This window comes from Crocodylus porosus, unplaced genomic scaffold (assembly GCF_001723895.1).
Source record: "Crocodylus porosus isolate Cpor-Errol unplaced genomic scaffold, CroPor_comp1, whole genome shotgun sequence".
Taxonomy (NCBI): Eukaryota; Metazoa; Chordata; order Crocodylia; family Crocodylidae; genus Crocodylus; species Crocodylus porosus.
Genome location: NW_017728948.1, coordinates 76,527,936 through 76,540,019, shown reverse-complemented (window position 1 = coordinate 76,540,019; position 12,084 = coordinate 76,527,936). Strand labels below are relative to the sequence as shown.

General features: G+C 43.1%; 1 protein-coding gene across 5 annotated transcripts in view; it reads left to right on the top strand.

The window, feature by feature from the left end:
- The window catches only part of AFF1 (AF4/FMR2 family member 1), a 207,482-nt gene that overhangs the window by 48,473 nt on the left and 146,925 nt on the right, over window positions 1-12,084 (top strand). The window contains exon 1 of one of the 5 annotated variants that reach the window (XM_019552825.1): window positions 1,216-1,560. The exons of 3 other annotated variants lie outside the window; for them this stretch is intronic. Coding sequence is in view for 1 of the 2 variants with exons in the window: in XM_019552824.1 (XP_019408369.1) it covers window positions 1,835-1,851 (17 nt within the window). In the remaining variant the exon portion in view is untranslated. Of the gene's footprint in view, window positions 1-1,215; window positions 1,561-1,587; window positions 1,852-12,084 lie in introns of those variants that run through there. One more of the 5 variants, XM_019552824.1, reaches the window with a different exon arrangement.

Below are 12,084 nucleotides of genomic sequence, written 5' to 3'. Positions count from 1 at the left end.
TAAGTTCCATGAACAGGGTACAGTATTCTGAGACACTCAACACACCACTTTAAGATATTTCAGCTTGGACACCCAAAATTACTTTTTTTTTTAAATACCCCCCCATATTCATATTTATATAATGTAAATAATTATATAATCTACCCACCCACACTGTCAAAAAGCACTGTGCTCCTTTTTGCTCAGACTTTCCAAAATGTCTTCACTTTGAGCAGAGTCCAAGATTGGAAAGTTATTTTTGTCCAAAAATGTTTTAAGCAACTGTGTGGATGGAGTAGATGGAAACAGTTATGTCATCTACTATTATATCTTGTCAATCTTTTCAACTTCTGTGTCAGTCTAATTTGTTTTTTGTATGTAGTTTTTAATTTTTATTGGTGAATTTGCTTTCCACTTGCTCTCCACCCCATGCCATGTAAATAAATAAAACTTCCTTGGTAACAACTCAGTATTACAAAACATTTTGGTTTTGGTTTGTGGATATATCTGGAGCCAATATTTTTGTTTGTGTACTTATACACCTACTGTGCTATGGAAGATTGTAAGGATTTTGGGTGTGTTTTGGCTGCTGAATTTGTGTGTTAACTGTTGGTTGAAGGGAGTTGCAGTAGCGTGTTTTTCATAATTGTATTGAGGAGCACCCAAAGCAGGAGCCAGGTGCTGCTGTTTGCTTAATGAGCATACACATCAGTGTTACAAACCTGTGTGGCACTGGGGCCCAAGAGAAATTAGACATTTAAATTAAAAATTCTTTTAACCTGAGATTCCAGGTTATGGGCATCTGCAGTTTACATGATGCATCTATTTTGTAACTGACTTTCAGTAATAACTAATCTTTATTTCTAGACTAGTTAGGATTTTTGTTTTTAAAGTGAACCATGTGATGATGAGCATCATACTCTGAAAGGTGTTTTTGTGGTGGTTGCTGTAGATTTCAAGGATGGGAGGGGATAGAAGAGCAACAACAATAAAACTCCCACAAAATGTTTGATGGCAGAGATCTCTGCCCAGTGAATCCATGTTTTACAGAACCTCCCCCTTCTCCTGTTTCTTAGTAAATCCCCCTTGTCTCTGCACTCCCCCCTTCCTGTTCAGCCCATGAAACGTAATTACATCTGGAGAGCCAAGCAGTAGGGAACTCTGTGTTCTAGCTGCTTGCCTGTTTGTACATTGTCAGGGCTTTGGCACAGGACCATTTATAAGCATGCAGGCGGATCTCTGGCACAGAAGTACTGTGTTTTTCCACTGTGATAGGCTAGTGCTGGGGTTTGTTCTTTTCTTATCCAATCCTCCAGTTTTCTTGTCTTGACAGAATAACATGTCCATTTAAGGAGGTGGATTGTACCATGAAAACTTTTCAGAAAAAAGGGGTAGATCTGGATTGTTCAGGCACCTGGGGCTGGAGTTGGAAAAACAGCTGTTTTTTTGAGACATTGCAACACCTGATAACTGGCTTCTTGCACTATGCTGAGGAGCCTTTTGCGCAGCTTGTAGACCTTTAAGCTGGAAGTGCCTGATCTGGGGAGCTGATAAGTCAGGAACTAGCTAACCTCCCTGCAGGTTTGTAATGCATCGAGCCAGAGGAGGCCCCTGGTGCCCGGATGTCTATCAAATTTGTGTAATCTAATGCTGAACTAGAGAGACTTAGCTCAGGGAACTGTCTTTGGGAGCAGGGAATTCTGTGACATTTTAGAGGTTGCAAATACACAGAAACTAGGAAGCGACCAGAAAGCATCAGCGAATGGGAAAAAAAGATTTTGGCTTGGGGGTAGGGCAGCCAGTTTGGGGATAGGGGGCTCATGGACAGAAGATATTTGCCATTATAAACTTCACTATGGCTGCCCAGTCAAGGTAAGGAATTAATTTAACTTTTTACTATGGTGTAGGTTTTATTGAGAACTGGTACCTAGCCTTACTTTACAGTGTCTTCCTTCCTCTGCTACTACAGTTTGCTGTTCTCTGTGAGTAAATTTTGTTTAAATGTCTCTGGATTAAAATCCTGCATGGACTTTTCTTCTCTTTTTGAATAAAATGCAGTCTCTTTTTACAGTACACACATGGGAATGAAATAAAAATGAATAACTCCCTGTAAGCACTCTCTTTATCAAAACAAGAAGTTTTAATAGATCCTTCCTTATAAAACTGATCATCTCCTTCGTGAATTCCTATCTTTTTTTCTTCCGGAACTCCATTTTAGCACCTATAAACAAGACTTTTATGGTAGTTTATGTCAGTCTTATAAAAGGCAAGGGATGTGTGTATATATCAGACTCGCACCTTTTAGAAAATTAGCTGTATAAAATGGTAGCAGGTTTGTTTGCATGTAAATCTGCTGAGTAGGCAAAGGCTGGGAATGTATTCTGAGGGTGTGAAGAGGAGAGTGTAGAAAAGAATGATTAACATTAGTTGTTGTCAGTGAAAGGAACAGGCCATTCTACCAAACTTTTTTTTAAATCACCTTTTTGCATTTCAAACCAAACAGAAGTTCCTGAAGTATTCATTTTATGGGTTGTGGTTAGGGGGAGAATGAGTCCCTTTTACAAAAAATTCACAGTGCTTGTTTCTTATTAACAGGTTGAAATGCTTCCCTGCTGAACTATCTCTGCTCACGTAACTTTTGTCTGCTTTTAGGCATTTAATGTTGTAGTTATGGGTACTTGAGAAAGGAGAGAGAGAGAAACTTCTAGTAGTGTAGTCTTACAACAATCAACTCTTCCTCCCCTTCAAAGGGAAAGGAAAAATGATGGCATCTCCCAAACTGAAGCTTGGTACTAGCAATATTTTTATGGTTGTTCTTGCTTCCTTCTTTTTGAGGCCAGAAATGGATAAAGCTGTGGGCTGCACAGCAGTGTAAAACACTGGCTGTAGGAAGTGACAATGGACAAATACTGACTTACGAAGAGCTAAACTAGTTTTCTGGAATTTTTTTAAAAAGCTAACTATGACTTCAATTGTGCAGTGATAAGCTTCTGCTTTGCTAGTGGATAGAGACTTTCCTTTCTACTCTCTTTTCCTCTGTATGCTCACATCCATTTGATTTACAGGTCTGCGTTATCCGTGCATTGCTTTAATATGCCAGTGTGCTGGGAGTATCTAGCATAAATCTTAGTGCCTTTGACTGGCTTTGACACTTGGCTTAATCCCAAATACAAGGACATGCTTCAAGTCCCAGAGGTTACACTGTCATTTTCTTGGGTGGCAGGAGGTCATCTGGGAAATAGATCTGAGCATAACCCCCTCTGTCAGCAAACTGACCAAACAAGGACAAGATTGCTGTTGGGACCAATGACGGGCACCTTTTACTGTCCAAGAAAGGCACTGGATTATTGGAGTTTATGTTGGGGGTGCTGAGAATGGGGTTATACTCAGAGTCCAACTGACCTCCATGGAAGCATGGCAGTGCCATGGGGCTAGGTTGATGGGACAAGTTAAATGGGCATTTCCCCTTGTCTGCTAACTTGGAAATGGAGCATATTTGGGACACATGCATATTTTATCAGTCTTTTATTCCTGTTCTTGCCATCCCTAATCCCATTTGTTCCTTTCCACCTTTTATATGTCAAGACGCTGTGAGGTTCTTGGTGATAAAACTGTACCAAACCATTTTAACACACTGTATAAGGATGGAAGGAAGCACAACGTGCCCTAAATAAGTGTTTGATTATCTGCACTTTGGCTTGGGTTGGAGGAGTTAGAATATGATTTGTGGTATAAAAGTTATGCCCATATATCATGGCTGCAGGAGGTGGTGTTTAAGCAAGAGAGACATTTTATGTTATCCGAGTTCACTGTATTTTGGTAGGATGTTTCAGAACATTCTTGGCTCTTTGCCTAGTTGAGGTGGTGGACAAGTACTGTTGATACATCTGGCCTTCTCTTGGACTGTGTTTTGGTCTTTGTGGCCTCAGTGAACTATTGCCCACCCTTCTGACCTAAAGCAATAAAAACATCATGTGGCAATTGTGCGAGTGCAGTGGGGCAGACGAGCCCTGAGACCCGCGGGGCGGAAAGCTCCGCAGCTACAACCCACCCGTGGTCCCTGGGGGTGGGGCAGACAAGCCCCGAGACCCGTGGGGCGGAAGGCTCCGCAGCTACAACCCACCTGTGGTCCCTGGGGGCAGGGCACTTACTCACCTGTTGCAGGTGTGCGGTGAAACCGGCTGGCTTAAAAGCCAAGCCGGAACGAAGGAGTGGGAAACCAGAAGTGCCGGTTCGGGAGCAGATCGCCGGCGGAAGCCCAGCGCAGCAGAGGCACGCCAACACGCGACCGGCACGTACATTCTGGGACAAGGGTAAGGCCCTGGAGGGGCGAGACAACGGGGGCGACAGGCTCCAAAGTTGGTCGTGGGAGTCGTGGCAGCCGGAGGCGCCTAACCCCGGCTGGGAATGCACGGCGGGCAGCTCGGGTTATAGGGCTGCTAATCCCAGCCACAGTGCACCCCACCCCAAGCAAGAGACGGGATCACCCTAGGAGGGGGAGGACTCTGAGGGGGCAGACAGCCATTCTCGGGAAGGGGATGGAAAGGAGCTCTCTGATAAAGGACTTTTGAACTTTATTAAAGCCAACTAACATAGAAACCCGGGGCCGAACGCCCGGGAGTGGAACTGTTTGTTTGGCTCATAGTTGTTGATTTCTGGACTCTTATATTTGAGGCGTTGGCCTTCACTCTCCCTAGAGGGGGAGACTAGAAGGACAACTGCGATTTGATACGGAGGCCCGAGTGAGGGTGGAGGGGAGGAAGGAGCCCCCAAGTACCCCACACCTGGAATAACCGGAAGTCTTATTTTTGGAGCTGCGCGCTTCAGAAGGAAAACACTGAACTAAGGAACCATCAAAGTCATGGCAGGCGGATTTTGACGTACTCAGCTCCAGAGACAGTGCGCTTCCGGCCGGAAATTATTGTCTGGACGGGTACAGGCCGTTGGATAACTGGACTCGTTCACAGCAATATTTTGAGCAATTAAAAGATTTAAGTTTGGGGCGGGGGGGGTTTGGAATGAGCTTGGTACTTGGAAGTTCTTAAATTCTCATCTTAGCACAGTCACTAGCTTGCTATGCATCCTTAGGCACCTGACTTAACATTGGGCTATTTCTTCACTTGAGGGAAGGGCTGTTGTAGCTCAGAACAGAGTTGAGGATTACAGCAGTGATCATCTCTAAGAAGTCAGCTTGTTCCAAGAGATGGCTTACTTGCTTCCTGTTTTAGTTCTTGAGAAGGAAATGTGGTATCCACCCTTGTTATAACTGTTGGAGAATGCTGGGGGGGTTTTAATGATGACCGCTGTCTGGTTAATACATATATGTACCAAAGGGGAAAATTGCCCCCCAGTCATTTTCCCTGGGGAATGGGAATGAGCTAAATTTTACTTTCTGCCTAATCTAAGCATAGCCACATATATAGGTAACCTCCTAAATGTGAAACCAATTCATTGTGGATTTCTGGCTTCCATAATAACTGTTGCATACTTTTCCCAATTAGCAGAAAAATTGAACTGACAAGATGGGTCAGTTGTATGGTACAGGAAGAACAGATAGAATTGCGTTAGGTATACTGCTGTTTACCCTAGCTGTGATGCACCTTCCAGTCTATAGTCTGTTGGGGGACATACGTGAAGACTTGCATTATGGATAGTATCCTGGCACCAACATTACAGTAAGTCTTCATCTGCCACTTACAGCTGAATTTAGTGGGGTTTGGGCTTGATACCTGGCTCCTACCCCTTAAACATAATGGTTGAGCCCATTACCCTTTGTGTGGCTGGTGGCTGGTACATTTAGGTCCAGGTATTCAAAATGGACCTGGATCACTCAAAATAAGAACACCCCAAGTTTTGAGGCCCATACGGCATGTGTGCGTGTGTTTGCGCAGGCGCACTTGAGTTGAAGACCCAAAAGTTGAGGGCCTTGAAATGGAAAGCTGCTTTTGAAAATGTAATTCCTCTTTCTCTAGCTAGAGGGATTTACAAGCCCTGTTTAGTATAGGATGTTGAAACTGTAAACTGAAGAACTCCACTCATTCTTTCCTTTTTTTTTATATCTATATATAAAAACATGTATATGGAGGGGTAAAATAAATTGTATGTGATTTAAGAGAAAAGAAAATTGTGGTGGTATGGGAGATTAGTACTGCATAATTCCTAAGTGGTAACGTGGAGCTGAACTGCAGGCAAGGTCATTATTTGCATGTTGATAGCTGACGTTTGAAAACTGGAAAAAACTGTTTCTTAATCTTTATAAATATGCCATGCTGTGTGGCACAGCCATAGGAAAGGGGAATTGCTAAATATGAAATCTAAGTATTGCACACCTGTCTCTTCTGCGCATCTTCAAATGTTGTTTCTCCTGAGTCAGCCCTGCAGGGAATGTTAAGGGAAAATACAACAACAGTCTGGGAATCCTTTTTGCTCTTCTATCCCTGAAAGACAAATTGTGCCAACTGCAGCCTTTGAGAGATTAAACATTACTTCCAATAATTTCAGTTGGTGGGTGGGAAGTATGAATAAGAGATAGTTGTTGGGCTTAATTCTTTTTAAAAATCCTTAGTTTATGATAATGTTGCTTAACCAGCTTCTGTCATGGAAAACCTGCTAGCATGAATTGTGCTGCTTGATTTTGTTCCTGTGCATTCTCAGAGTCCCGTGAAGACAAGATCTGAAACATTTCCCTGTCTTTCTTGATGCACTGGTTCTGTTCATACAGGTGGGAATGAACAGTGTTGAGATTAATGTCCCAGTGCTTCTACCAAGGGATGCTGCTGCTGAGAAACAAGCCTAGTTTATGGGTTTCATGTACAAATGGTTTATAACTTTTAAGCCTCTTAAGCCTCCATCTGTTTGGGTCTTCAGTTAACAGTTGATGGACCAGGTGAGTTTTGTCAACCATTGCTTCTATTGCCAGTAATGAAGTTAGGGTCTGTCATGTATCACTTGGTCTAATGCCCAAGAGTACAGGGAGTATGTTTGTGCGTGTGTGTATCTAAGTTGTGCAACCTGTTATGAGTCTCAGTGCACTAAGTACAGTGTTGAGTTTTTTAACGTAAGAACTCCTGGGCCATACAGGAACACGATATCTGCTGGGGCTATACCATTGCATGTGTGGTGTTTTTGAGCACTTTGAATTTGGCACCCCATGTTGTGCTGGCTAAACATCTTAAGGTAGAGTCTAAAAACTGATTGTAATGTAATAATGCCAGAGCCTCAGAACATTTTTGTTTCCTGTCTGCTAGGAGATTCCCTTACTTTGGGGGCAATCTGCCTTTGATAAGGGTGCCTATAAGGGAGGTGATGTGCAAGTGTGAATCTGGACTTGCAGTGCATCACTGGAGAACAGAGAAAAAGAGGGTTAATATTAAGAGGGCACACTTCATGCCTGCTTGTTTTCCTTCCCTTCTCTACATCCCCATGATGTGTCCTACCTTTCACAGTTGTGTTCACTTGAGTTCTGGGATTTCCTCTTTCCACTAGAGCAGGGGTTGTCAACCTGGGGTACTTGGGAAGGCCGTAGGGGGTACATGCAGGTGGGCAGGGATGGAGCGCCGCCACGTAGCACCCCACACCGCCTCCTCCCAGGAGCAGGGCTTGGGGGAGGGGGAGAGACGGGGTGCGAAGGCAGCGGCATCCCTCTGTGGGCTGCACAGACACCAGCCAGACGCAGGGAGGGGGTGAAGCTTGCATATGGCAGCTTCTGCCCACCACCTCGTGTTGCCGTTGCTCCGCATCCGGCTATGCATTACCCCCCCTCACCTGCTCTGTGTCTGGCCGCTGGTGGTACACATTAAAAAAAGTTGAAAACCCCATGAGGTTTTGCCAAATGGAACTCTTATGTAAGGAGCTGAAGGATTATCTTATATCCTTTTTAAATGTTGTTGTTTAAACAACATTCATGTAAAATCATGCACAAAATATGTCTACACTGTTGTGTAAATGCAACTTTTCTTTAAAAAAAAAAAAAAAAAAAAAGGGAATTTTTAAACTTGTTATAATCGTGCTTCTCTGCCCATGTAAAAGAGAGAAGGAAATTTATTTTGTTCCAGTTTTTATACATTAAAAAAAATACAGGTTTTTTTTCTCCAGTCACATCCATAGTACCAAACAAAGCAAGAACATCACCCCCCCACCCCTTGATTTCTTATAGAGCAATTTGGACAAACACAGTTGGTTTGTGTTTCAGTTTCATGGGGAGTTTAGGATAGAATCATTAACTGAGTGAGGGCAGATGTCTTTCTTGAGGTAAGGCATCAAAGTGCATATGAAAGGCAGAGGTAAATTGTGAACTTTTCACTGCTAGGGCAATGTGTTCAAACTCTTGACAAGATATCTGCAAATGCAGAAATGGATCTTGTGAAACTTGGTGGATCTACTCACCTGCACAAAGCTAAACATGTTTGGAAACCCTGGTAGGACCAAGGCCTTAAAATTTCTCTTTGCTCTTCCAGTCCTCATTTTTGCGCATAACTAATATTTCTTCTCCAAAGTTTTCCTTCTGTAGAAGGTGTTTAATGTTCAAGGTACTTGTTAGGCAATGCAAATATTTAAAAAAGGTTTTGTTTTCCTGCTTTGCTATATCTTACCTGCACTTCTTAACTGTGGTAAGGAGAGAGTAAAGAGTTTTGGGGCAGAGTTGGGAGTTTGAGGAAGAACTTTGCTGGTGAGGAAGGCAGCATTTTAATGATAGCTAAAGTACTTTTTCAGTTCTGCATTATCATGTGAGTATATTTCATTGAACCACTTGTGTTCAAACTGATACCACTATCAGTGTTCAAATAGGCAGGCATTTATCATAGGTACCATATGGCTTTTACAGGCATATTTGCCTTCTGGACTAGGCTAAGTTTAGGTGTTGCTTAAATACAGTGGCTCGAGTTTGGCCTTTTTATTTGTTCTAAGAAAATAAAATAACTTGCTAAAATACTGACTTAACAATTAACAAATTGATGTTGTTTTGTTGTTTCTGCAGTGTTGCACATCGCATTATGAAGAAATTAGGTCTCTCTCAATTTTTCTATACTCCAGCCAAAATATTAACGTTTAACTTGACTGAGAACAGGAGAGTCTATTCTCAGAACTTTAAAAATCTATTTCTGCATTCTGGTGGCATTTTGCTTTCTTAAAAAAGACAGGGAGGTAGAATTCGTAGTAAAGCAGGAGCTGTCATTTAAAAAGAGCCATATGGTAGTGTGTATAACGTCAGGTTTTTTGCTTAGAATATTGTACGTGCTAAAGCTGTAAACAGCAGATGATGTATTCATTTTCCCAGTGTGAGCAACTGTTTTGTTGCAGGGGTGCACGTGTGTGTGTGTTACATATGTAATTAGGAAATACTCCTTTCCTTCTCTAACTAAGGTGCTCAGGCCAGTGCAGTTACAAATATTGATTTGTTTGAAACCTGAAAAGGTGGGGATTTTCCATATACTTAGTGGTATAAGGATATTGATGTTGCACTTGATTTCTGTTCAGAAATCACTTTGGGTATCACTGCTTTTAAAATACTCTTAAGACTGAGAAAGGTAAGTATTTCACAACTTGTTTTTTGATGCAATAGCAAGTGCTTTCTTGTAAGCAAACTGAGGTGCCTCTAGTCTAGGAGTGACTACTTGCTACAAATACTTGGCCAACTTGTACTTCGTTGCAGCATAATGTAGCCTGAAGCATAATGCAGCCACACACCCCTCGTTCCCTCCAGAGCAAATCAGAGATTCTGTTAGTAAAAGTGTGGTTTTGCTTGTATAACTGCATCTACATGAAGACTTTCGACCCCATTAAAATCATGCTTTGTCATATCACTCACTGATGTAAAGATGATTGGGGTGGGACTTTATCTTTTATTACAGAGGCTTTGCCTGTTGGGGGCAGGGGTACAATTCTCCCTCTCTGGCCCCCCCCATTCTTCCTGATAGAGCAAGTCTTGGTCATTTATAGTGATGTCCACCGCTGGCCTCAAAGTTTTGCTGGTATCTGTTTTTAGAAGTGTGAAAATATTACATCCCCGACTGACATAGCTGTGTCAGCAAAACTCTAGTATAGACATAGAGATACTGGCAAAAGTCCATTTGTTGTTATAGCTCACTTGAGGAACTGGTGAAAGCAATCACGGGCAAAGATGACTGGCTGATGTAAGCTGTCATTTGGCGGAAGACGTTATAGTGTGGCCTGAGTATATTATTTCTTTTGATGAACGGGTCCTTCTTTCTGCATAATCTTTGGAATCTTTTTTTAAACTGGGCTCCTCTGCCTGCCCAAACAGGTTACCCATTAAAAGGGAAGTCCTTCATTATCTGTTCCCCTTGCCTCCAAAGCTCGGGCTCCTCCAGCCTGATAGGAGCCACAACAAACAGATGTTTTCCAGTGGTCTTGTTTGGAATTACACATTCTTTTTTAACTTAGTCATTGACCAAAGCACTCAGTTTAATGCTGTTTTAAACCTACTTTGAGGATCTTTTCCCTGCATGGTTTCTGCACTGGTACAATGCTGGTGTGGCACATTTGTGCTTGCAGGACACATCTGGGGCATGGCAAGTCTGTGCAGCAGGGACCTGTGCAGTGCAGTGCAGTGGGGGGGGGTTGCATAGTGTGTTGGTGACTTGCAGGACCTGTGCAGTGCAGTGCATAGTAGTTGAGGACTCGTGCAGTGCAGGGGGGGCTCACTTGACACATTGGGTGGTGGTGTGATGTTGTGATGGTGGCTTATGTGACACAGGCGTGTGGCCTCTCTGATCAGTGACTGGGGCCTCCTGTGGCTCATGAGCATTCAGAAATTGGACAGGCCTATTCTAACTAAACAACTAAACTGCAAATGTTTTATGATCCTGTGAAGATAAAACAATGCAGCTGCATGGTGAAGTTCTAGTTTATAACAGGAGATAATTTTATCTGTGTTGATATTATACTAATTTTATAGTGAAACTTGTTTTTCTATTAGTCTGCAACCAAGGTGCACTGACATTATGGGAAAAGTTCCCTCTCTATTACTGTCTGAGTCTATTCTGGTATAAACAACTGTGTATAGCATTGTTCTGTATTTTAAAATGTCCTTCTGGTGTATGCTCAGAGTGTATGTGGCTTTTGTGCTTGTTTTTTGGGGGAAGTGGTGGGGGAAGGAAAAATTGAATTATGACTAATGTGTAAAATAGAGGCCATATGGTCTACTTCTGACTTTGCAGCATATAAAAGGACTTGGTGCAAATCATGCAACATCAGTGCCCTTTTTTCTTTATCACTAAAACTGGAATTAATAACAATAGTTGCATGGGATTTGGTGAGGCTTTAGGCATTAGCATTTGACAAGCATTTTGGTGATCTTCTGATGGCAGATGGTGTAGAAAACTGGAGGCATGCAGGGAGGTAGGGCAGCACTTGGCCACCATGGCGAGGTTCAGGAAGCCTTGCAGTATGGGTAAGGCAGTCTGGCGCTCTCTGCTGTGCTAGGTAAACTAGACAGTGCAGGCAGCTGGATCAGGCCAGGTAAGCACGAAGGGGCCCAATAAACATCAGGGCAGTGGGGTACCAAGGGCATACATTGGTGGGCTTAAATGTCTCTACACGAATGCTAGAAGTATGGGGAAGAAGCAGGAGGAACTTGTACTCCTGCTTGCAAGCAGCAACTTCGACCCTGGGCTAACTGAAACCTGGTGGGACCCTACTCACAATTGGGTGGTAGGCATTGAAGGTTATAGGTTGCACAGATGGGATAGAGTAGGGAAAAAAGGGGGTTGGGTGTTGCTGACTCTGTTAAGGAACAATATACATCCTCTATAATCAAGATGGGATCAGAGGAGGGCGGAACTGAGGTACTGTGGGTTAGGATACAAGGGAGTTGGTGGGGAAAGGGACTTGGTAGCGGGGGTCTACTATAGACCGCCACACCAGGAGGATGAGCTAGACCTGGAATTCTCCAGACAGCTCTTAGAGGCTGCACGGTCAAGAGATATGGTTGTCATGGGTGACCTAAACTACCGTGACATCTGCTGGGAGGAGCAGTCAGCCAGAACTAATGGCTCACATAAGTTCTTAATCTGCCTACAGGACCTCCACCTAATGCAGGAAGTATACGATCCCACTAGGGATCTTGCTGGACTTGGTGCTGGC